This window comes from Schistocerca nitens, chromosome 9 (assembly GCF_023898315.1).
Source record: "Schistocerca nitens isolate TAMUIC-IGC-003100 chromosome 9, iqSchNite1.1, whole genome shotgun sequence".
NCBI classification, from domain to species: Eukaryota; Metazoa; Arthropoda; class Insecta; order Orthoptera; family Acrididae; genus Schistocerca; species Schistocerca nitens.
In genome coordinates, this window is record NC_064622.1 from 290,006,581 (window position 1) to 290,032,947 (window position 26,367).

At 39.1% G+C, this 26,367-nt stretch overlaps 1 protein-coding gene across 1 annotated transcript in view; it reads right to left on the reverse strand.

The window, feature by feature from the left end:
* Positions 1 to 26,367, reverse strand: part of LOC126204186 (cubilin-like) — a 1,516,445-nt gene that overhangs the window by 725,009 nt on the left and 765,069 nt on the right. Inside the window, exon 33 of the mRNA XM_049938590.1 lies at positions 23,552 to 23,719. Coding sequence (XP_049794547.1) covers positions 23,552 to 23,719 — 168 coding nt within the window. The remainder of the gene's footprint in view (positions 1 to 23,551; positions 23,720 to 26,367) is intronic.

A 26,367-nucleotide genomic window follows, 5' to 3' on the forward strand; every position in this document is an offset into this window, starting at 1 on the left:
ACCAAACTCTATGGGAATTTTATTGAGGGAAATTGATAAGCTGTTCATTGGGTCTGTGAGCAAAGTCAAGGCAATTTTATGGCTTTTGGTTAAAGTTGAGTGTCATTCTGATGTGCTAAATTTGCCTCATGATCAGGTTCTTTAGTTATTGTACTCATTAACTAGCGGGACATTGAGTCAAATATTTGCTGATATTTTGTGTGAGGGAGAGATGTTGAAGGAAATATGTTAATGGGTGGTCAGTTTCATACTGTCAGCTCGTTTGAACAACGAGTTGCAGTGTAAGCATTAATGGTGGGAGCAATCAAGTAATGAGCCCTTGAGTTAATATATTGCGTGGTTCCTAACTACGAATTGCAAGTTCCCGAGGGTCAAATTGTTGGTAACATACTGGAAGGGATGGGGCCCGATCTTGCATCACCTTTGCTAGTGAAACCTCCACATTTGATCAATTAAGTGCTTTGGTTTCCAGCGCTGAGGGACTTCATTACACTGATAATCAGTGGGTTCAATCATCTTTTGGTTGTTTAGGAGCTAGTGGCTGTTCAGTGCAACATAATCAGACAGTGCCCCATGACAAAGATCTAAAGTCTGTTTTCATTGCCAGCTGGTGGGGCATATTGTTCATGAGTGACCAGTTCAGTGAGAAGGGGAGATGGGCAGTTGACAGTGTTGGAAGTCAGGAAAGGAGTTTTTACCTTTCTTTCCTAAGTGTTGTCATCGAATTGGGGGTCTATCATTGGTACCAGGAGTATCGATGTTTATCCTTATGAATGTCTTCTTGGAAGTGTTGGTCTGTTAGTGGCCATCAGCTCCTTTTAGGTGACGTGTTTGTGGTTAGTTTGAGTATTGTGACGTTTTCTTGGCTGATCAAGTTTTTAGTGATTGAGAATTTGTCTGTTAATTTGATCCTAGGCTGTGATTTTATATACCACGTGGGATTAATGTTGGATGGTCAACAACACACTATCTATTTTAAATTTTGTCCTGGGGAATGATTCGGTTATGCTCATGTAGTATCTTATTGGTAGTGTGTTCTCTTTTGCCTGCTACTGGGTGTTATGGACTGAGTCATTTGGAGCCACAACAAAGGGATCAATTGTCACAAGTGCACAATAAGTTTCGGAGGTCATCACCAATAGGCTTTGCATGACCAACAAAATCCAGTACAAAATCAGGTTTATTGACGATATTCAGGTTTATCAGTCACCCTACAGGTTATCCCCCCCCCCCCACCCCCCACCCCACCCCACCCCCCAAGGAGAAGGTCCTGCGTGGCTTGATAGATGGTATGTTTCGTGATGGGGTCATATGACCTTCTACCTCCTCCTGCACATCACCTATGGTTTCGGTTTCTAAGGGGAGTAGTCGGGAGTTCTGACCAATAGTTGATTACAGGTCAGTGAACAAATAGGTTACCTTGGAGTCTGTGCCTTTACCTGATATACATCATCATTTCACATGGCTCCATGGAGCAAAGTATGAGGGCTATCCACAAAGTACATTATGTTTTGGAATTAAAAATAAATAAAGTACTGGAATTTTTTTTTATTATATACAGATGAAAGCCACACTTAAATTCTACTTTTCTACATAGTTGCCATTTAAATTAAGGCACTTATCGTAGCGATGGACGAGCTTGGAAATTCCTTCGTCGTAAAATTCGGCCACCTGCGCCTTCAACCACGTGGTTACCTCTTTTGGGACAGAAAAGGTGTGATTTTTGTGGATTTCCTGGAAAGAGGCACTACAATAAACTCTCAAAAGTATTGCCAAACTCTGCACAACCTCAGAAGAGCAATACAAAACAAGCGCAGGGGAAAGTTGGGCTCAAAGATCTTGCTGATTCATGACAACGCCCGGGCCCACACGGCAAATGCCATTCGTGAAGTTCTCGAATCTTTTAAGTAGGAGTTGTTTCCTCATCCGCCGTACAGTCCCGACCTGGCACCGAGCGACTTCCACTTATTCCCAGCAATGAAGAAGTGGTTGGCTATGCAGCGTTTTGATGATGACGCACAGCTTCAAGAAGAGGTAACCACGTGGTTGAAGGCGCAGGTGGCCGAATTTTACGACAAAAGAATTTCCAAGCTCGTCCATCGCTACCATAAGTGTCTTAATTTAAATGGCAACTATGTAGAAAAGTAGTATTTAAGTGTGGCTTTCATCTGTATAGAATAAAAAAATTTTCCAATACTTTATTTATTTTTAATTCCAAAACATAATGTACTTTGTGGATAGCCCTTGTATTCCACCATTTTGGATCTGAACCAAGTCTATTACCAATTCTGTTGTTAGAGGATTCCAAGAACATTACCGCCTTCTGTGCTGATTCGAATCTCTTCAAATTTAACATAGTTCCATTTGGTCTGTCAACAGGAATGGCAATTTTATCTAGGTTACTGTATCAGGTGCTCAAATTCAGTGTGTATACAACTACTTGGATGATGATGTTACCTATAGCCCCACCTTTGAGGGACACTTGCAGCATTTGGAACCAGTGTTAGAGAGGTTTTAGGAGCCAGGATTGACCATGAAACCTTCTAAGGTTACCTTGGTGTGCCAGCAGATTTCCTTTCTAGGGCATTTAGTCTCTGCCGAAGGGGTTAGGATAGACCAGGAGCATATGAAACATCTCCAAAAATTTCCTCCTATTGATAAATAAAAAGAGGGTTTGAAGATTTATTGGGATGGCCAACTATTTCTGCAAATATGTGCCTAACTTCAAACATTTGGCTGTCCATCTTAATGAATTACACAGGAAAGGAATTAATTTCCATTGTGATCAAACTCGCCAAGCATCCTTCAAAGCTATTAAGCAGGTTCTTAGTAACGAGTCCGTCCTGGCTACACCAAACTTCGAGTTGCCCTTTCTGGTCCAGATTGTCACTTCTACATGTGGGGTAGGGGCAGTCCTTCTCCAAGAGCAGGAAGGGGAACACAGACTGGTGGCCTATGTGTCTAGAAGGTTGTTCCAGCAGAGCTCAAGTATTGTGTCTACAAATGGGAGGCACTAGCATCACTTTGGAAAAGTTTAGGTTTTATCTTGAGCACTGCAAATTCTTGTTTGGAATTGATAAGCAAGCTCTCAGTTGGGTGTTGTCATGTGTCCTCGTGAGACAGGTCATAGGTGAAGCATATCTGTATTACCAGCAATCAGGTGGTCATTGCCTTGAGTCAGATGTTTGAGGATGGGGATCAGTAGTCGGAGAAGTATTCTGGTCTGGAGGATTGTGTAGGTGGGATAATATCTGAAGCCCCAGAACTTTTTGGGGACCTCAGGCAAAGACAGGACAGTGATCTCAGGATTAAACCAATAAGAATAAGCTGTTGAATAGAGTGACTGATCATCTCATCCATAAAGGCCTAGTTTGCTGTCGTGGGGCAGGGTTGGGTGGTTTTCAGAACTGTTTGCCTAGTCAGCTCATCCAGCCTGTGTTACAGCACTTCCATTGTAAAGTGGTTGGAGGGCACCTAGGTGCCATGTGTCTTGGCCTTCCTTATATGTGGATGTTTGACAGATGGTAAGTGAGTGTGAAGTCTGCAAAAGAGCAAAACTTAATTCTAGCCCCAGCAAAGATCTTCTGCAATCAACTAGGGTAACTTATCACATGGATAAGAGTGGTTCATCAATTATGTGGGTCCTTTGCTATGTACTCGTGATGGTAACTGTCTCATGGTAGTGGATGCTTTCTCGCACCTTCTGTTGGTTAATCCCTAGTCACCGTGTTACGGCCCTTTTAGTATTTGACATCTTTCAGGGATAGTTTCCATCTTGGGCCCACCAATGTATTTGGTGTGTTATAATGCCCCGGCTTTAAATCTAAAGGTTTTAGGAGATTTTGTATTGAGTAGGCTATCTGTCACATCACAGCTACCCCCTATCATCCTCAACTATCTTTCTCAGAATGTGTTAACAGCAACTTGAAATGGGCTCTTATTGCCTTCCATAGTGATTCACAAAGTAAATGGACTTGCTCCATGAGGTGGCTTAATTTTACCTTTAATACAGCCCAACAAGAGTCACTGAAGGCTGCCCCTGCTTCTCTTCTGTTGAGCTACCAAGCTAATTCAACTTTGGCCAACTTGTGGTCACTGGTCATTTAACAATTTGCTCCCTGAGCATATTGATGCTAGGTCACTGTAGGAGAATTGGAGGAAGGCACATCAAAACATTCAGCTTGCCCATCAGAGGTTGGCTGATCATTATAATAAGGGGTGTAGAGTTTAGGGGCAAAATAGTTAATTGGGTATTTGTGCACAATTACAATGTTAACCACAAAGGGGGAGAAGGGGCTATTCTAGTAAGTTAGTACCCCAATTTTTGGGTCCCTTCGAGATCATCCTAGTATTGGGTCCAATCAACTTGCTAGTGCACAATCTTGAATTGGGTAAGTGTCCAGGATTCTGTCTCCCAGGTTAAGCAGAACTACCCTCTGCCATGATCATTCAACACATCAAAAGGGGAGAGCGTTTCTGTGTGATTGGCGGGGGAGCTAGAGGCATGCGGCTTAGTTTCCTTTGAATTCCCAGGGTCTGTCTGTCCTTTGTTTGTTTGATTCAGAGATGTTCTTGTTTTGAAGGAGTTGCTCACCTTGCAGCGGCAGCTTGATTTCAAAGGTGGTGGCCATGAGAGGGTGAGATTGGCAGTATGGCAGAGTGATTAATGCAGGGCAGTCACATGGAGAAGCTCTGGCTAGAGAGAAGTGTCAGCAAGGGTTAGGATGCAGCCACGAGAACAGACAGGAGATGGCTCCATCGGTCTTTAGAACAAGAGGGCCAGAACTGTTTGCATCTGGTTGAAGGGATCATCACCCGCCCTTGTCATTTTTCCACTATTTAGTGACATCCTTTAACTTCTGTTATCTGGTAAAGTGGCTGTAGTGCTGTGCTCAATGACATGATTACATTATGGCTTAGCTGTTTGCTTACATGAATTCCTGAAAGAATGAGCCTGGATAGTGTCACCTTGCTGGCAGTTGTGTTGTATTTATCCAATTAATCTGAAGGCCCACCCGGTGTTCTATTCCTGAATACTTCCCAATATCTTCAGGGTAACGAGTGTGTATCATTAGCTCCACCCGTGAACTGTGCGAGTTGGTGCCTCCTCCGAGTTGACCTAAGTTGGGCTGCTGTTTGCTTTAACCTTTGCATCTGTTGGCTACATCTTGAGATGTTCTGGTCTCTGTAACACCTCTCTGGTGTTTTGGTTCGATACAGCCATATGGACATCTGAGCCTTGGCTTCCATCCATTGCCTTGAGAGTCCCTGGTAGCCTGGTGTTTACATACTGACTGCAGTTTTACAAAGACACTGTGCTATTTCACACCAGACTTATATTTCTTATCTGTGTCTGTTTATTGAAACTACTTCTCAACTAGTGGTATGGAATCAGCCGTTAAGACATGCCTTAACGTGTTGTAGTTTTGCCATCATAAGGGTCACACCTTGTACAACACAATGTCAGTCTGATGGGGTGGAAGAATGTCTGAACCTGCAACAACTGAGAGACAGTGGATCAGCAGATGGCTCACTGAATCAAGAGTTATGTAAAGCAACTATACATAACTGAAAGATTGCACTGAAGGTGTACTTTGGACTGGGCTCTGAAATTTTTTTCCCCCCTCCACCTCCTCAAAGAGTTTATTAAGTATGGTGTAATCATGTTGACTTCAATATTTTAAAGCAATCATACCTAATTTGAACCTTGCCTTGATGGTATATGTTGGCGGTGTCTCTTAAATGCTTGTTTCTCTTAAATGGTTAATTTTTTTTTTTCTGAGAGTAAAGGTAAGTTTGATGGTTAACATTTCTCAGGTTCTTGAGTTGGGTTGTGGGTTATGCTACATGTTTTTATTTAATTTATATTTCTTAAGACACTAGGAATTCTTTTAATTGAAAAATCTTGGGCCTTGTTTAAATAAAGTGTGTACTAAATGGTGAAAGATGTTTTCCCTGAACCTTGCCTATCCATTCCACATTCCATTGCCTTGTTTCTAGAACTGTTATTACATTTGATTTGGCCATGTCAGGTGGTGTATTGCTGTAAAGAGTCCGCATCTGAAGAAACTGACAATGTGAAATTTAACTGGGAGAATGTATTCAGAGATAAAAATTTTAACAAGTCAGCATCACCATGAGTCCATACAGGAAAGATGTCATGAATGTATCCAAATCAAACCAGAGACTGAAGGATTATGAGTCCCAGGAAGGCCTCATTCAAGTGACCTATGAAAAGGTTGGCATAGGAAGGAAACATTCTGGTTCCAATGGATGTTCCCCTGATCTGTTTGTATGTGTGCCCCTCAAAGGTGAGAAGATATTGGTACGTACCAAGTTAACAGATCGATGTGAGTATGTAAGCAAACTTAAGTCCAGCCAAGCTGATCTGCAGTCCTTCATTAAAACCTCAGGCCCCTGACAAGAACTAACACTTCAATTCGTACAACTTCTTATACCACACAAACCAGCCACTCCCATCTTTTATCTTTGTTCCTAAGATCCACAAACCCAATCACATAGGCCATCCAATAGTTGTTGGGCCAAAGCACCCGCCATCAGCCTTAGTTGATCAACACCTGCAACAAATAATACATAAACTTCTCTCCTACGTTAAAGACATCAACCATCTTCTAGATCGTCTGAAATCTGTGCCCATTCTACTCCCACCACACACCATAACTGTCACCACTGATGCCACCTCCATCTATACCAACACCCAACATACATTGTCTGTTGCTGCTGAACATTTCCTTAGTCAGCACCTACCTGATTCCAAACCTACGACATCCTATCTGCTAAACTTAATCAAATTTGTACTTACCCCACTACTTTATCTTTAAGGGGCAGACATATAAACAAATCAAGGGCACAATCATAGGAACAAGGGTGGCTCCTTTCTATGCCAACCTATTGATGGTTCACTTGGAGGGGACTTTCTCACGACCCATAAGCCTTCAGTTTGAAGTTTGGTTTGGGTACTGTGATGAAATCTTTGCCATATGGACTCATGGTGGTAATGTTACTAGTATATGGGTGTGTTATTCATCCACCTAGGCCTGATACTGAGGAGAAATGAATATGTTTTATGGCTAAATGCTAGCGGGCCCAGGTTTAAGAGCACGCTGCAGCAGTTCCGGGTTCTGGCTAGGTGATGACATGAGTTGGGTCCACATAGAAAGAGTAGCAGCAAAGAATGTGGGTAAGTCCCAATATGGGGAATTTTGACAACAAACAGTCACTTAGGGCAACAGAAAATGCTCCACAGCAGTGTGTCAGACAATCTTTACCGAAGGCTAAGTTACAGCCTCTGAATTTCCACAATAAGTCACAGTTATATATAAAAGCAAATCTGAATTCATCTGTGACCTCAGAAAAATGAGGCAAATCCAATGACACAACAACATTTCAATACCTTTAAACCAACATAAGTTAATACTTCACAGTAAATGAACGTCTAATCAATACACCTCTGAATTAACAATTTTAAATGCCGTCAAACAGGGTGATTTTGGGTGGTTTTGTTGTTATTTTGATTGTAACTTTCGTATATATTCTAAGATTAAATTGATTGTTATGGAAGTGGTAGGGTAAATGTGTAACGAATAAAATATCCCAGAACCAGAAAGGGTATGTATAGGTATATTTATCTGAGGCAGTCAAATAAAGTGTCTGAGGTCACCGCATGGAGTGGAGTGATTTTGGACATATGTGTTTTTTTTTTTTTTAAACCTCTGTCTGAAGTTACAGTATATAGAGGGCGAATTCAGACATTTACTGCCTTTTTTTTAAAATTCTACATGCTTTTTATTTGATTTTGGTGACATTTTACACATTGATCATGTTGCTAGGTGGGAGATTTTCCAGCTTTGCCTTGGTATTGGAGAAAAATATCTTAACAGTCTCTTTGTTCATTTCTGCATGAGCTCATTTAATATTTTCACTCAAGCAAACGCAAAAAGATCTTCTGACTGTCGTTTGACTAAATATCTAATATCCAATTTGTAGGGTTGATTTAGGAATACCATACAAATCACACGCTTTTCTGTACAATAATTTACCACTCTGAATATCATGAACAGCTTTATCTAAAAGTTCCGGGTCATAATTACACCGTACTGTAGCACCTCTCCTGCTCTTATACGTTCTTGGCATTGTCCGAAATCGCCCCACACAGTACACAGTTTCACAAAAACCGTTGTTATTTTATAACCTTGCATGAGAAACTTGACAAACTTGTACAGAAATTGTCTCAATGCTGTTAGCTACTGAGCACATTGACAATTACAGTTACAATAACTTCCCACTCGGCGCAACAATAGAAAGTTTCCACTTTACGATAATAAATGGATTTTTAACACTGAGACTCTTCGTCAATTATTCACCTAGGGAAACAATTGACGCAAAATAAAAGTTGTGGAAAGCAATAAATGCAATCTTGTGCTTAAAATAACTGGTGAAAGGATGTTAAAATAAGTAACTCTTTCCTTCTATGCACTGGCAAAGAGCAAATAAGCCTTACTGTCTGAATTCGCCCCGGTGTCTGAAATCACCCCGTCTGACGGTGCTTCATGTTATTTTAACATATGATACCTCAAATGACAGCATTGCAATGTAGCTACCATTGCTGAAAGCAATGTATCAGTATCTATTTTATTTCTTGATTTATAACATCTTTTATATTTCTTTTATAACACAAATTTCTGTCAGAACATTTTGTTTTCCACATTTACACAGCTAATGAATACAGTATGAATACCTCACATATTGTCATACTCGCTTGGTTATTATACGAACAGTTTACAATTTGCCAGAAACTTTATTTAAATGTTGATTACAAGTGCTATTAAAAACTGTACTAATTTAAAAGAGGTTAATTGCATATGTTAGCAGACAACACAGTTTAAAAGAGGACCACAAGATGTCTCTGTCAAGATGGCATAAATAACTGTTTAAATAATGTATAATGACAATCTATTGTAATTTATCATGACCGTATCTGCACAAGAATTCTGTTTAAATAATGTATAATGACAATATATTGTAATTTATCATTACCGTATCTGCACAAGAATTCTGCCTTATTTATTTATTGACAAACCTCTTTATTGATAATTATTGAAAATTATCTGAGTGAGACAAAATGTTTATAAAATTTCATTATTTAAATATTGTTGTAATATATTAGTTTAGTGCAGAGAAATGGTCAAGATGAGTCAAATCATGTCTTTTGTGTGTAAGAACAATGTAATTTTGGTGGGGATGGCCTTCAGCCAATGGAGCAGCATACAGTAGAAGAACACTCCTTACACTTTATGTTGAAGAAGGCAGGCCTGCCTGCAGCAACATGCGTGATTCGATTGTGGAGATGTTTGATTCTGGGTGATGAACAGTTGTTATCATACTTCGGAAGGGGCTCAATAATTCAAGAAGTGTGAATGTGCTCCGGAGTAGGACTCTAACTTTTCCACTTGATTTGTGGAACTGAGAATAGCTGGAGTATGAGTTACTATTTTTCATATCATGTGTGTTAATCTTGAATCGTCATGTTGAACTCTGAACTATTTTGAGCTGCAGAATATTTTGTGTATAGTGATCACAAAATGGATGTAGTTTTCATGAGTCTTTGGTGGTTATTTAGTTTGGGATTTTGCTACCATTTTCAAAACGCACTCAACATAACGTTACTGCATTTGATAAGGGTACTTTCTGCCTATACTTTAACTGAATATTGTAGGGTCACTTCCCATTTACTTGAGATGTTGTTTCTTGGATAAAAACTCTTCAACATAATTCTCTGCTGTCTACAACAATTAAAGACTTTAGGATAGAACCATTTTTATTAAATTACTGATTTATCTTTTATTTTATATTTTGGGGTCTTTTATTAATTTGCAATTCTAGACTATCTGACGCAAGGATTACAACTACAGATTATTATCTGCAGTGAGTTAGCTGCGGGGCATGAAAGTAGATGTGCGCAGCTCAACCCTGTAACTACATCGAGCTATTATTATTAAACAGAGCCATACACAGCACAAGTATGTAAAGTATGAGTAAACACAAGTATAAATGCAACTGGTTCTTTTATATGGGATGCTGTTTAGAAGTGTATCTACTCAGCAGTAGCTATTCTCTCGTCTGGGATATCAGTGTGATCCCTTTCGAATTGCAATTGTAATTCTAACACTTCACAGTATTCTGTGATCAGGGTCCTAAATCAATTGCATGACAGGAAATTTGTGTGGGGGCTCACCATAAGATCTTACGGCAGTTGCATGTGTGAGGATCTGCAGCAAAACTTAAGTGTGGGGAAGTTTGATTTGGAATTTTAAGAAAGAAGAAGAAGGTTACACAGAGCCATGCTGAGTTCGAGTCTGCAGTGGCCAGCAGCAGCAGAGACCTCAACAGCAGCATAATGGTAGTGGTGGGCCGGGCAACTTGCACCATATTGAGAACAGTAAGGTCCCCCTAAAAAGGTCAAGTGTGCATTACACATCAGAGACTGCCCCTCAGATAGCTGACTACGTGGGGTGCACACAAGGGTTTTTTAGATTATATGACTCTCCATCCAATCCAGATAATGACAGCTGTAGGAAACCCAGAATTATAAGTGTAAGATTAAACAAAATGCTTCCCAGAGGTGACGGTATCAGAGTTCTAATGGTTAACTGTCGAAGCATTTGGAACAAAAAGCCAAAGTTTGAATCACACCTGGAGAACAGAGAAGCTCACATAATACTAGGTACAGAAATCTGGTTGATACCTGATATTGATAACAGTGAGATTTTTTGGGGAAATTTAAGTGTATATCGAAGGATAGGCAAATGGGAAATGGAGGTGGTGTATTTGTCACAGTAGACAAGAAACTCAAATCCACTGAGATAGAAACTGATGTTGCAAGTCAGATTGTTTGGATAAGACTTGGAATCAGGGGCGAGCACAAAATGATAAGTAGATTAGATTAGATCAGTACTTGTTCCATAGATCATGAATACGACACTTCGTAATGATGTGGAACATGTCAGGTTAATAAAAGGTGTCTATACAAGATATTACATTACATAAAATATTAAATGACACTCATTATTATTATTATTATTATTATTATTATTTTGGGGGGGAGGGGAGGGGGTGGGTTGGGAAATTACCCACTTAATATATCCAAAAATTCATCTAATGAGTAGAAGGAGTTGCCATTTAGAAATTCTTTTAATTTCCTTTTAAATGCTATATGGCTATCTGTCAGACTTTTGATGCTATTAGGTAAGTGACCAAAGACTTTTGTGGCAGCATAATTTACTCCATTCTGACCCAAAGTTAGATTTAACCTTGAGTAGTGAAGCTCATCTTTCTTCTAGTGTTGTAGCCATGTACACTGCTATTACTTTTGAATTTGTTCGGATTGTTAATAACAAATTTCATAAGTGAGTTACCCCAGAATATGATGCCATACGAAAGCAATGCATACAACTAGAAATTTTGAATATTCTACCTTAGCTACCGATTTCTGATCAAAGTCTATATTTATTAATGGTGTCATTCCATTTACTGTGTGGAACTGTATATATCGTGTTTTGTCAAAGTTTAATGAGAGCCCATTTGCAGAGAACCAGTTAATGATTTTCTGAAAAACATCATTTACAATTTCACCAGTCAATTCTTGTCTGTTGGGTGTGATAGCTATACTTGTATTATCGGCAAAAAGTACCAGCTTTGCATCTTCGTGAATATAGAATGGCAAGTCATTAATATATATTAAGAACAGCAGAGGACCCAAGACCGAACCTTGCGGCACCCCATTCTTGATTGTTCCCCAGTTTGAGAAATCACCAGTTTTTTGCATATTATGTGAACTGTTTATTTCAACTTTCTGCACTCTTCCAGTTAGGTATGATTTAAACCATTTGGGCACTGTCCCATTCATACCACAGTGGATCCTTCTATCACCTAACAGACTCAACTCCCGATGTAACCAAAAGCTTTAGAGGAAACTTCAGTTCACTTGGATATAAGTTCCACAATCATACTCTAATCACCAGTGGAAACTTTAATCATCCAACAATTAATTGGGAAAATTACAGTTTTGTTAGTGGTGGGCATGATAAGACATCCTGTGAAACTTTACTAAATGTCTTCTCTGTAAACTACCTAGAACAGATAGTTAGGAACCCCACTCATGGTGGAAATATAGTAGATCCAATGACAACAATGAGGCCTGACCTGTTTGAGGATGTCCACATCAAAACTCGTATCAGTGATCATGATGCGGTTGTGGCAACAATGATTACCAAAGTATAAAGGACAACAAAAACAAGCACAAAGATATATATGTTCAGTAGTGTCATATCTCAATGAGGAACTTGAAACTTTTAGCACGGGGCAGGAGAATGTAGAGGAACTCTGGATCAAGTTATAAAGAAGAGTTGACCATGCACTGGATAGATATGTTCCTGGTAGAAGAGTTCATAATGGGAGGAAACCTCCATGGTATATAGTCACTACAAAGAAACTTCTAAAGAAACAGAGATTACTGCAGAATACATGTAAAGCAAAGTGTAGGGTTATAGTTAGAGAGATGCTGAATGAGATGAGTTTTGCTGCAAAGACAGCAATGCATGATGCCTTCAATGACAACCATAGCAGAATGTTGTCAAGTGATCCTTCACAAAACCCAAAGAAATTCTGGTCATATGTAAAGGCTGTTAGTGGCACCAATGATAGTGCCCTGTCCCTAATGAAAGAGACAGCAACTGAAACTGAGGGTATCAAAGCAAACTCTGAAATTGTTAACTCTGTTTCCAAATTTTCCTTTACCAAGGCAAACCTAGGAGAACTGCCACAATCTGATACTCATACTGTTGAAAATATGGATGAAATACACTGAAGAGCGAAATAAACTGGAACACCAACCTAATATCATTTAGGGCTGCCGTGAGCACACAGAAGTGGTACAACACAATGTGTCATGGACTCAACAAATATCTGAAGTAGTGCTGGAGAGAATTCACACCATGAATCCTGATGAGCTGTCCATAAATCTGTAGGAGTACGAGGGGCTGGAGATCTCTTCTGAACAGCACATTGTGAGGAATCCCAGACATACTCAATAATGTTCATGTGTGGAAATTTTGGTGGCCAGTGGAAGTGTTTAAGCTCAGAAGAGTGTTTCTGGAGCCACTCTGTAGCAATTCTGGACGTTTGGGGTATCATATTGTCCTGCTGGAATTCCCCAAGTACATCGGCATGCAGAATGGACATCAGAATGTACAATGGACATGAACGGATGCAGGTGATCAGAAAGGATGCTTACATACATGTCACCTATCAGAGTTGTATCTAAATGTATCAGTGGTTCCATATCATTCCAACTGCACATCCCTCACACCATTACTGAGCCTCCACCAGCTTCAACAGACCCCAGCTGACATGCAGGGTCCATGGATTCATGAAGTTGTCTCCATACCATATACATCCTTCCGCTCAACACAATTTGAAACAAGACTTGTTCAGCCAGGGAACGTGCTTCCAGTCATCAATAGTCCAATGTCGGTGTTGATGGACCCAGGTGAGGTGTACAGCATTGTGTCATGCAGTCATCAAGGGTACACTAATGGGTCTTCAGCTCCAAAAACCCATATCAATTTTGTTTCATTGAATGGTTCACATGCTGACACGTGTTGATGGCCCAGAACTGAAATATGCAGCAATTTGTCGAAGGGTTGCACTTTTATCATGTTGAATGATTCTCTTCAGACATTGTTGGTCCCATTCTTACAAGATCTTTTTCCGGCCACAGTGTTGTCGGAGATTTGATGTTTTAATGGATTCCCGATATTCACTGTACACTTGTGAAATGGACGTGTGGGGAAACCTCCACTTCATCGCTACCTCAGAGAAGCTGTGTCCCATCGCTCGTGCGTCAACTATAACAACACGTTCAAACTCACTTAAACCTTGATAATCTGCCATTGTACCAGCAGTAACCAATCTAACACCTGCACCAGTCACTTGTTGTCTTATATAGACATTGCTGACCACAGTGCCATGTTCTGCCTGTTTACACATATCTGTATTTGGATAATCATGCCTATACCAGTTTCTTAGGTGCTTCAGTGTAAGTATTAGCAATAGTGGTGTTAAGAAACAGCTGAAATCGTTAAAACTAAACAAAGCTCAATGGTCCATTTGAATTTGTGTCAGATCCTATACTGAATTTGTAGCTGAGATAGCGCCTCTTCTAACTATAATCTATCATAGATCACTTGAATAAAAAATTGTGCCCAATTTTTGGAAAAAAGCACAGGTCACACCACTCTACAACTACAGTAATGTGAAGTAATCCACAAAACTACCATTCAATATTCTGTACATCAATTTGTTGTACAATCTCAGAACATATTCTAAGTCCAAACATAATCAGGTATCTGGAACAGAATGACCTCATCAATGCCAAACATAGTTTTTTCACATGACCTACTGAAAGCCCTGGATTACAGCATTTTTTTTATTTCGAAAAAGCATTTGACTCAGTACCATACCTATGCTTATTGTCAAAAGTACGATCATATTGAGTATCAAGTTAAATTTGTGTCTAGACTGAGGTCGTTTTTTAGAGAGGATGCAACATGTTATCTTCGATGGAGAATCATAATCAGATATAAAAGTAACTTTAGGAGTGCCCCAGGGAAGTGTGTTGTGACCCTTGCTGTCATATTGTATATTAATGACCTTGAAGAAAATATTAATAGCAAACCAGGCTTTTTGCAAATGATGTAGTTATCTATAATGAAGTGCTATCTGAAAGAAGCTGCATAAATATTCAGTCAGATCATGGTAAGTTTTCAAAGTGGTGCAGAGATGGGCAACAACCTCTAAATGTTCAGAAATGTAAAATTTTGCACTTCTCAGTACGAAAAAATTTAGTATGCTATGACTATAATATCAATAAGTCACTTTTGGAATAGGCCAACTCATACAAATAGCTATGGTGTAACACCTTGTAGGGATATGAGATACATACACAATACATAAGACATAATAAATTTCATCACCAGCTGATGACACTAATGCTACTAGCTTTCACAGAAACCTTCACATATTTCCGTTGAGATACCACAGAGTTTGTCTCCAGCTGACAAGGCTATAGTTTCACTACCTCCATAGATATCCTCATATACTTCCATTGGTACAAAGTTATCTATATTACTTTCACCTACATTATTATAATTGTTGCTACTGACTAGTGCCTCATTTGACTTCATCATACATTCCATCTCCACCAAATTCAGATCCACCTCTGCCTGGTCACCACATTTTCCACCAAACATACATTCATTCCATCATTCACTCCTCTTTCACCAAATGAATTCTCCAGTCCTATATCATCATTATTGAATCTCTCACAACATTTTATAATATTCCTTGGGCTCTCTATATGGTTGTGCTGCATAAAATTACTCCCCACTTTAGTCTCACTTGTTCTAACCTCCATCTCCAACATATTACAACAATATTTAAATAAAGAAATGTTACAAACATTCTATCACCCTCAGATGACTTACACTTATAAATAAAGGTTTGTACATAAATGAATAAGCCAGAATTTGAGTGCACGTGCAGTCACAAAAAATGATAACACATTGTCATTATATATTATTTAAACAGTTACACATGCCTCCTTGACAGAGGCATCTTTTGATTCTCTTTTAAATTGTGGTGTCTGCTATCAAATCTGATTGATCACTTTTAAATTAGCACAATTATTTAATATCACTTGTAATCAACATTTAAATAATGTTACTGGCAAAATAGTACACTATTCACAAAATAACTGCACAAGTATGACGATGTCCTAACAGATTTACTTCTGCCAGTACCTCATCTCCTACCTTGCAAACTTACAGAAGCTCTTCTGCGAACCTTGCAGAACTAGCACTCCTGAAAGAAAGGATATTGCAGAAACATGGCCTAGCCACAGCCTGGGGGTGTTTCCAGAATGAGATTTTCACTCTGCAGTGTAGTGTGTGCTGATGTGAAACTTCCTGGCAGATTAAAATTGGGTGCCAGACCGAGACTCGAACTCGGGACCATTGCCTTTCACGGGCAAGTGCTCTACCATCTGAGCTATCCAAGCACGACTCATGCCCAGTCCTCACAGCTTTATTTCTCTCGGTCCGGCACACAGTTTTAATCTGCCCCAGGAAGTTTCACATCATCAGCACACACTCCACTGTAGAGTGAAAATCTCATTCTGGAAACATCCCCCAGGCTGTGGCTAAGCCATGTCTCCACAATATCCTTTCTTTCAGGAGTGCTAGTTTTGCAAGGTTCACAGGAGAGCTTCTGTAAGTTTGGAAGGTAGGAGATGAGGTATTGGCAGAAGTAAAGCTGTGAGGATGGGGCATGAGTCGTGCTTGGGTAGCTCAGATGGTAGAGCACTTTCCTGCGAAGGGCAAAGCCCCGAGTTCGAGTCTCGGTCTGGCGCACAGTTTTAATCTGCCAGGAAGTTTCACATCAGTGCACACTCCGCTGCAGAGTGAAAAATCTCATTCTGGAAACCTCCCCCAGGCTGTGGCTAAGCCATGTCTCCACAATACCCTTTCTTTCAGAAGTGCTATTTCTGCAAGGTTCACAGGAGAGCTTCTGTATGTTTGGAAGGTAGGAGAAGAGGTACTGGCAGCAGTAAAGCTGTGAGGACAGGGTGTGAGTCGTGCTTGGGTAGCTCAAATGGCAGAGCACTTGCCCGGGAAAGGTAAAGGTCCCGAGTTCAAGTCTCGGTCCGGCACACAGTTTTAATCTGCCAGGAAGTTTCACATCAGCACACACTCCGCTGCAGAGTGAAAATCTCATTCCAGTGTTACAACATGTTCATGGTTCTTGGCTCACATTTGGTCTTAATTTGCATTAATGTATCCTGTATCATCCTCACTTCCTTTTAATTTTCTATATCTTTCATTCTGACCTCTCCCCCCCCCCCCCCCCCCTACCTCCCAGCCCCTCTCCGCCACAACCCCCATTCACCTCTTTACCACACACACAGTGCACACAGCTTTCTGCAAAAGCTCTCTTATTAACTCATGCATGATGTTTTGGCAGTAATCTCCATCTTGCATACTACCCTGTCATTCACATTTAAGCTCTTAGGTTTTCAAATCTCATCCAGTGCAGTGAAACTATCTAAAGCAATTTCTGTTCTCAAAAAAGGTGATAATAAAGACAGAAACAACTATGTGAAGTGTGATGAAAAAGTAATGGATTTATTTTTAATTTTGCTGACTTTATTAACTAGATCTTTAATTTTTTTTTTAAATTATCTTGTTGGAACACATGGTCCTACTGGTTCTTTGCATTTTCAGCTGTTTTGAATATTTAGTTTATTGTTGACCAATAAAAAGGTTATATGTGTTTTTTGTGCTCAGCAAATTCTTACTTTCAAGGAAAATGGATTGAAGAATTTGCATTAATTTTTGCTTAAAAAATGGAATAAAGTCAGCACTGAATTCGAAATGTTGAATGTGGATATTGGCGTATCTACTATAAGTAAGATAAGAGTTTACAAGCAGTATTAACATTTCAAAGAAGGGCAAGAAAATATTGAAGGCAACTACAGTCCTGGGCATCCTGGCACATGAGTTACTGATGACAATGTGGAAGACACAAGGAAAATGGTTCTGAAAAATCATCTTCACAGAGGTTGCTGATAATGGTGAAATATCCTTTGGCTCATGCCAAGCAATTTTTATGGATGTTTTGGGTGGAAACATGTAGCAGTAAAGTTTGTTCTGAAATTGTCGAACTTCTGTCAGAAATGACATCACATATACATCACCCAGGAATTACTGAATGAAATTGTCAATGATCCAGAACTTCTACAAGTTGCAACAGGTAGAAAAACATGGCTACATGGGTATGAGATTGAAACCAAGGCCCAATCATTCCAATGGAAACTGTCTGAGGAGCCAAGATTGAAAAAATTCAACAAGTTTATCACATGGGAAGGTTCTTCTCATTGTTTTCTTGTGCTACAATAGGATAATGCATCACAATTTCCTGCCTTATGGTCATACTGTTAAAAAGGAATACTACTTGAAAGTTATGTGCCGTTTGTGGGAAGCAATCTGAAGAAAGCAACTAGAACTCTGGCAAAAACATTTCTGGAAACTGTATCATGATAATGTGCCCACCTGCAATGCTTGTTTGGAATTTTTTTTGGTTAAAAATAAAACCATTATGTTGCCGATTCCTGAGGCTGAAGTGAACCCTGAAAGGACAGAATTTTTCAACCATTGTTGAGATAAAAACTGAATCATTAAAGAAGCTGAACACCATAATATAAACTGAGTTCCAGGAATGCTTCCAAGACTGGAAAAAGTGCTTGCACAAGTGTATTACATGTGAGATGGTTTAATTTGAAGGGTTCAAAGTTGATGTTGATGGATAAGTAAAGGTTTATAAGAAAAACAAAAATTCCCATTACTTTATGATCACACATTGTAGGCCTACCCCAACTTCATCTTGCTTCTCTAAAGTATCTGAAAGAACGATGTACTCAAAACTGATGGGCTTTATAGGCAAAAAGGTTTGCTGAGTTTATAACCTACGGGAATGGTGGTATATGACTGGATTAATATGTTACCAGATCTGTTAGATACAAAACAGCCCACAACAGGCACATTTCTAAATCTATGAAAGGCTGTTGACACAAGGGATCACAAAATGTTGCTGCAAAAAAGTTAACAGTATGGTATCAGAGAACTTGCAAGCAATATTGAACAACTCAACAACTGGACTGTGGTTAACAGATCAATGATCAAGCCAATTTCCTTGAACTTTCACACAACACTAACTGCAAACCCCCTCTCAACCACTTGTAATGATCACCCAGCAGTTATTAATGATGTGTTCAAATTCTTGGATCTGTGGGTACAAGATAAACTGAAATGCAATAAACATACTGAGAAGGTAAGTGCCAGAATAAGTATTGGCTGCTATGCACTGAGTGTGGTGAAGTCATGTGCCATCCAGAAAATAATAACTAGTGCATGCTGTGTGTACATACAGGCCCACCTAAAATATGTTGTGATATTCTGGGGAAATTCTTCAGCTGCCTACAGCACTTTCAAAATCCAGAAGAGAGCCATGAGTATCATTAATGGAAACAAAACTAAAGACCCTGGAAACCTATCATCAGGAAGCTGGAGATCCTAATAGGAATTAAGACTTTGAACATGGAATGGTAGTTCAAGCTACACACATGGGATATTCTATTTCAGAAATAGGGATTATACTGGGAGATGAAGAAGCTTGCACAGAATAGAGTAGCATGGAGAGCTGCATCAAACCAGTCTCAGAACTGAATACCACAATAACATTAGGGAATTCAATATTCTGATATCAACAGTGTCAAGAGTGTGCTGAGAAAATTCCAAATTTCAGGCATTAACTCTCATCACAGACAATGCAGTGGCTGATAGCCTTCACTTAATGATTGAGAGTAGCAGTGTTTGTGTAGAGTTGTCAGTGCTAACAGGCAAACAGCCCTGCATGAATCAACTGCAAAAATCAATGTGGGACATGCAACGAACATATCCTTTAGGGCCATGTGGTAAAATTTGTTGTTAATGAGCTATGGAAGCAGATGACAAATGCGAATGCCTTTTCTAACAGCATGATGTCACCTGCAGTGCCTCTCCTGGGCTCATGATCATATCTGTTGGACCATAGACAACTGGAAAACTGTGTTCTGGTCAGATGAGTCAAATTTTCATTTGGTAAGAGCAGATGGTAGGTTTCAAGAGTGGCACAGACCCCATGAAGCCATGGATCAAATCTGGCAACAGAGAACTGTACAAGCTGGTGGTGGCTCCATAATGGTCTGGGCTGCATTGACAAGGAATGGAATGGATTCTGTGGTCAAAATGAACGGATTATTGATTGGAAATTGTTATATTCGGCTACATGAAAACCTTTTGCAGACATTCATGGAATTCTTGTTCCCATAGGACAATGGCATGTCATAGGGCCACAATTGCTCACAATTGGTTTGAAGACCATTCTGGACAGTTCAAGCAAGTGATTTGTCCACCTAGATTGCCCAGCATGAATCTAATCAAATATTTATTGGATATAATCAAGGGGTCATTTCATACACAACTCATGTACCAGCAACACTTTCCCAATTTGGGATGGCTATAGATGCAGCATGGCTCAATATTTCTGTAGGGGACTTCCAATGACTTGTTGAGTAAATGCCACATTTAGTAGCTGCACTACATTAAAGCAAAAGTGTGTATGTGTGTGTGTGTGTGTGTGTGTGTGTGTTTGTTTACATATAAGCTAAATACATAAACACAACACTAGAATAAACTGAAATGTGCATGTGTTATGTGCAAACACTCTACATTGTAAAAAGGGAGCAATACACATGGGCCACCAACTGTTCAACAAACTTCCCATATGTATTAAGTCTATTAAAGATTCTGCACAATTACAAAAAAAAAAAAAAAAAAAAGGAAAAAAAACTGTGAAGTCCTTATTAACTTAGTCAATCTGTTGCAATGTGTTATAATACCACAATGTACTCATAACATTGCAAACAAATTTTATCCAATATTTGTAATTCACAATGTATCCAATCACATGGATTAAATAAATAAACAGGTAGCAAGATATCTCTAATATTGCAGGATTTAATGCTAACAATATGAAAGAAATACATGGGTCTCACCCTCCAAGTGGCCAGAGCCTATATTGAAGGTGTGACAGATGTAGCTCCACCAGGAGTACCATTCTATCCTCCCTCTTTCCACATTCAATAGCTTCCATTGCAGAAAACTTTTCCTTGCCTGTAAACTTTAACCTGCTTTCACAGGAGTGCCTTGGATGTAGCAAGTAGCTATAGAAAAAGTTATCTAACATTTAATTCAAACCATGAAGTAAAACTTACTTGATTACTTGAACAATGGAAAATCCAGGATGGGGAAGTAACAATATTATGAGATGTAAAGTTGCTACTCACCATATAGTAGGGATGCTGAGTTGCAGATAGCACAACAAGAAGACTCTCACAACTATGGCAAGTAGCAGCTTTCCTTCTCATAATATTGTTACTTGATTAATTGAACAGTTTGAGATCAGGCTAGAGGTACAACTGGTTTACCAGTCCTGCTTGTCATTAGTTCACAAGTACAAATGAACTGAAGCGATGTACAAACAAATTACGTTTAAGACAATTCATCATTGTGGCTTACTTAAAGTATTAAAAATTACATTACAAAAATGGCTATTTGATAGAAATGTTTAGTACTATAATGTTAGTTACTTAACAGGAATTAACTGCTCCGGGTTGTAGTTTGTTTAAGATAAATCAATGACATGGCGGACAAATTTTATTTATTTTTTTATGTAATGAAGTTGTGGTCACATCATTCATTTAAGGGAGGGGAGATGTGGTGTAACATATTACGTTTTTCTCGGAGGAAGTTCTTTCTAATATATTCTAGAAAGTTGCAATCATATCAGAGTTTCCAGGTTCCAACACAACAACAACTACCGTGGAGAAGAAATCCAAACTTATTTAATCTATAAGGTTTAGCTGCACATTTAACCAAGAAGCAGCAGTACAGAGTTGAAGAATAACAGCATTCTCATATGTCACCAATACACATTTCTTAAATACTAATAGGAACACCACAGAGATAACCTTAATTTCTGAAATTTGATCCCAATGAGGAATTACATGTTCAGTTCTATCTGTGAAGACACAAATGATTAGCTCATGTGGTTTGACAGAATTCTGGTTACATGTCTCCAATTTCAGTTACAATATTCATCAGCCAAGTGAAACAGTTGCAGAGTTGTGAACATTACACACTGGATGTATCTAGTGCTACAGTTTGATAGGAATTCATCCAGATATTGTAGTGCTTTTTTACATGTTCAACATGGCATTCCATGAACACGTGAATGTAAAAGTACAACATCCTCAAACAAATATTATCCTGAACATTGAATCAAGGGTACATTCCTCAACGAAGTAAACTCTTTTCAGTACAAGAAAGGCTCTGTCACTACTCATTCACATTGGCTTTATTTTGCATTGATGAGCATCATATAAGTGAATTGTTCTGGTAATACCAATAAAATCTACTATTACAATTTGGGAATTGGCTTCAAAAGGACTGTATTGAAACTGAATCCTGTTTGCAACAACTTGGATTCAATCACTACTGTGTTTAGTTTGTTTCACATTTTCTTTCACATTCCTAAATGATTTAGACAATGGCATGGTCAGCACCTTTCCCAGTCTTTCCTACCAAATATAAATGTATACAGCTTAACTTGATAAACTGATGTCATCTTTAAAGGTTCACACAAAAAAGAGATTATGGCAGCCTAACTTTATAGGTATGTGGCACATAATGTGTGGGAAAACGAATGGTGAATCAAGAGAGGTGTTCACTGTCTACAAAACCCACATGTGAATTTCATAATCCAACATGCAGACATTATCAGAAAGAAAGGAATGCTGCAACTACCGGGGATGAACAGACCTTTATCAACTGATCAAAGCTGGTTACACAGTAGGCAAGTTATTTTATTTAATAGTGTAGCAAATGATTAAGTCACACAACCTCTGCAGATGAAATGGAGTTGTAGATAACACCAATGATTTTAAGAAAGTCAATAAAATATTCTGACATTTGGAGGTTGGGAGATGCAGACTCACATGATATGGGTAAAAGTGAAGGACTTAATGACAAATTAAAAGTTTAAGAAAAGCAAGAAGGCTTGACTTGGGACATAAATGTTATTCTACATGTAGCCATATTAACTGGACACAGACAGGAACAAAAATACCAATAACAGGAAGGTCAATATGCTGCCTCTCGGATAAGAAACTGGTGTAAAACTCTCAACTATGTAACTGAGGAAGACAGCAAGAACTTTACTGGAAATGCAGATATGCACTGAAGATGTCCACTCTATAGCTGACACATCATTTGCTGCTAAAAATTTCTTCTACTACTGGTCAACTGAAAAACAAAACCACGGCCGTCTTCCTACTCACTGTTCTCAATTTCTTGGTTATCAACAATTATTACACTAGCATTACTTAGTTCATAGAGTAATTTCTTAAGAGTCCAGAAGATATTATACCATAATTTGGTCTAAAACAAAGACTAAATTTTCACCTTCTAAACTGTAGGTGATGCTAAAATTCAAAATGTCTCAGAATAGAAGCAAATTGGTTGGCTAATGATAGTATGTATCATATAAATCCCGTAAGTATACTTCAAGACATATAGCGAGAAGTCATGAGTGACACATACTACAAACTATTAAGCTAATAGTAGATGACTGAATCCTTGACAATTTTTACATGTGAGGTCAGGAAAATGCTAATTTTAACAATTCTCCACTGAAAGCAGCCAGTTTCCCATATTTCTTTGTGTTAACATTTATACAAAATATATATGTCATGGCTAGTAAGTAGCTGTTTTTTCCACTGTGATTGATCTTATTTTTTCTGTTCTATTACTATACTCACCACAGTGTAATTTGCCAGGAAGCCCTTTGAAGAGCGTAATCCATCACTCTTGAATCTGATCATCATGCTGTTGGAGGTAGAAAGGTACCATGCTGGTTGTGGCATGCTAGAGCCACACAATTTTGCCAATCTTTGTGTCTTGTTATCTGCTGATGAACCATCATAAATCTGGTAAAAATTAATAATTGTGATTAGGGTTTTTACAATTAAAATATTCATTTAGTGAATATATAGAAACCAGGCTTTCATATATACCGATAAGCCAAAACATTATGACCACTGCCCAGTGTGATGTTGGATACCACCTGGTGGTGTTGTGAGCACATGATATGGTAGCAAAAGTAAGTAAGCAGAGCAGACACAGATGGGGAATCATTCTATTGAAGATATGAGTTGAAAATGGGGAAATCCATTGACATGAGCGACTTTGACAAATGGCAGATTATTATTATGCATAGCCTGTGAACAAGTATCTCAAAAATGGTGAAGCTGGTTGAATGTACATGTGCTACTGTCATGAGCATGTACGGAAAGAGATAGAAGGACAGTGAAACTACCACAAGGCACTAAATGGTTGGATGTCCACAAATATTCATAGAACGTGGGTTTCAGAGGCTTGGCTGCTCTGTAAAGTATAAACTGATGATGACATGTGGCATCTCTGCTGAAAGAGCACAATGCTGGATCACACACAAGTGTTTCAGAGCACACTGTTCACTGCACAGGAGCTATTCAGAAGGTAGGAAACATTTTTGCACTAAAAAAATAACTAAGTACAAAAACTACATTTTATCACATACATCTGAAAGAGTGACTGACTTACTATTTTCCACATAGTCACCAAACACACTGAGGCACTTATCACAGCGGTGGAAAAGATTTTAAATACCTTCGTCATAAAATTCTGCCAAATGAGACTTCAGCCAGTGAGTCATGCCTGCCTGGAGTTCTGCATGTCGTCAATGTGCTGCATTGCAAGCCAGTTCTTCATCTTGGGAAACAAGTAGAAGTCGCTTGGTGCAAGATCAGGGCTGTAGGTCAGATGAGGGAAAATTTCCCATTTGAATGAATTAAGGAGTTCTTTAGTGCTGTTTGCCATGTGAGGTTGGGCATTGTTGTGCAAAAACAAAATTTTGGATGTCAGCTTTCATCGGCGTGTGTTTTGAACTGCTCTTCTAAGGCTGTGCAAAGTTTGACAGTAATGGGCATAATTTGTGGTTGCTCCGCATTTGAGAAAATCAATAAGAAGCACACCTTGCCTATCACAAAACACTGTCACCATCAACTCCCTTGCTGACAAGGTTTGCAAAAATTTCTTGGTTTTTGGGGGGACCTTGTGTGCCCCCATTCCATGGACTGTAATTTTGTCTGGCAATTGACATATTTCACCCAAGTCTCATGACCGGTTACGATTCAATCAGTAATGAATGACCATGTTTGTGGTAGGCCTCCAAAAATGTCACTGTTGCCCTATTCACTGTTCTTTATGGTGCTCTGTAAGCATTTTGGGTACTCATCGTGCACAAAATTTGTGGTAGCCCAGCTTTTCAGTGACAATTTCAAACAACAAAGTCCATGAAACTTGCGGAGAAGAAAGAAAAAGCTCCATTATTGTGAAGCGACAGTTTTCATGAATCATTTCATCGACTTTAGCGACAAGATTGTCAGTCACAATGCTCAGGCATCCACTCTCTTCTTCATCATGAACATTGGTTTGGCCATTTTTAAACTGAATGCACCATTTCCAGATGGAACTTTCACTCATTACGTTGTTTCCATACACTTTGCACAGTTCACAATAAATTTCAATAGGTTTTAGTTTTTTTGCCAACAAAAACCGTATCACAGACCACACCTCACACTGATGGGATTTTCGATTGTAGCGCACATTTCAAATTCAAATGTCGAAAAAACCAGACGTGCAGAGATGTTCCCACTGTCATGGATGGATGCCAACTGAGATGCTGAGCATGCACATACCAAAAAATATACAATCAGCTTGTGCCTAGTGACATCAGATGGAAACATTCCCTACTTTCTGAATAGCCTCGTACACTGTTGAGTATGGAGCTCTGCAGCAGACGACCCTCACGTTTTCACATGTTCGCACAATGACATAATCAATTATGACTACAGTGGCCATGAGACCATCAGGATTCGATTGTCAATCAATGGAAAAATGTCGGCTCTTCAGGTGAATCATATTTTTGCTACATTATGTTGATGGTCATCTCCACAAATGCCATCTTCAACATGAACAGCGACCCAAAGCTTGCAGTGTGCCATGGATGCAGTATGGTGGGAGCAGTATTATCCTATGGGAGACATTCTCCTACACTTGCATGGGACCTGTGGTAATAATTGAAGACAGGCTGAAAGCTGCAAACCACCTGCATCCCCCTTCACACCAGATGTATTCCCCGATGGTGATACCATTTTTCTGCAGTATAACTGCCCATGTCTCGGAGCCAGAAACAAGCTAAAGTGGTTTGAGGAGCATTTTAGTGAACTGATGTTGATGTTTCAATGACCAAATTTGCCTAATGCAAATGCTATGGAACCCATCTGGTTCGCTGAAGGGCACCATCACTGCATATGCAAATCAGTGGATCTTTATTTACATGAATTACATGACCTATGCATAGATGTCTAAAGCCACATACCTCCACAAACCTACTAACAAACTGACAGATTCCTGATACACATAATCAGTGATATATTTCATTCCAAAGTTGGGCAAACAAGTGTCATAATATTTTGGATTATCAGTATATTTCATCACAGTGCAAAGTAGCTCAAAGGAAAGAACAGTGCAC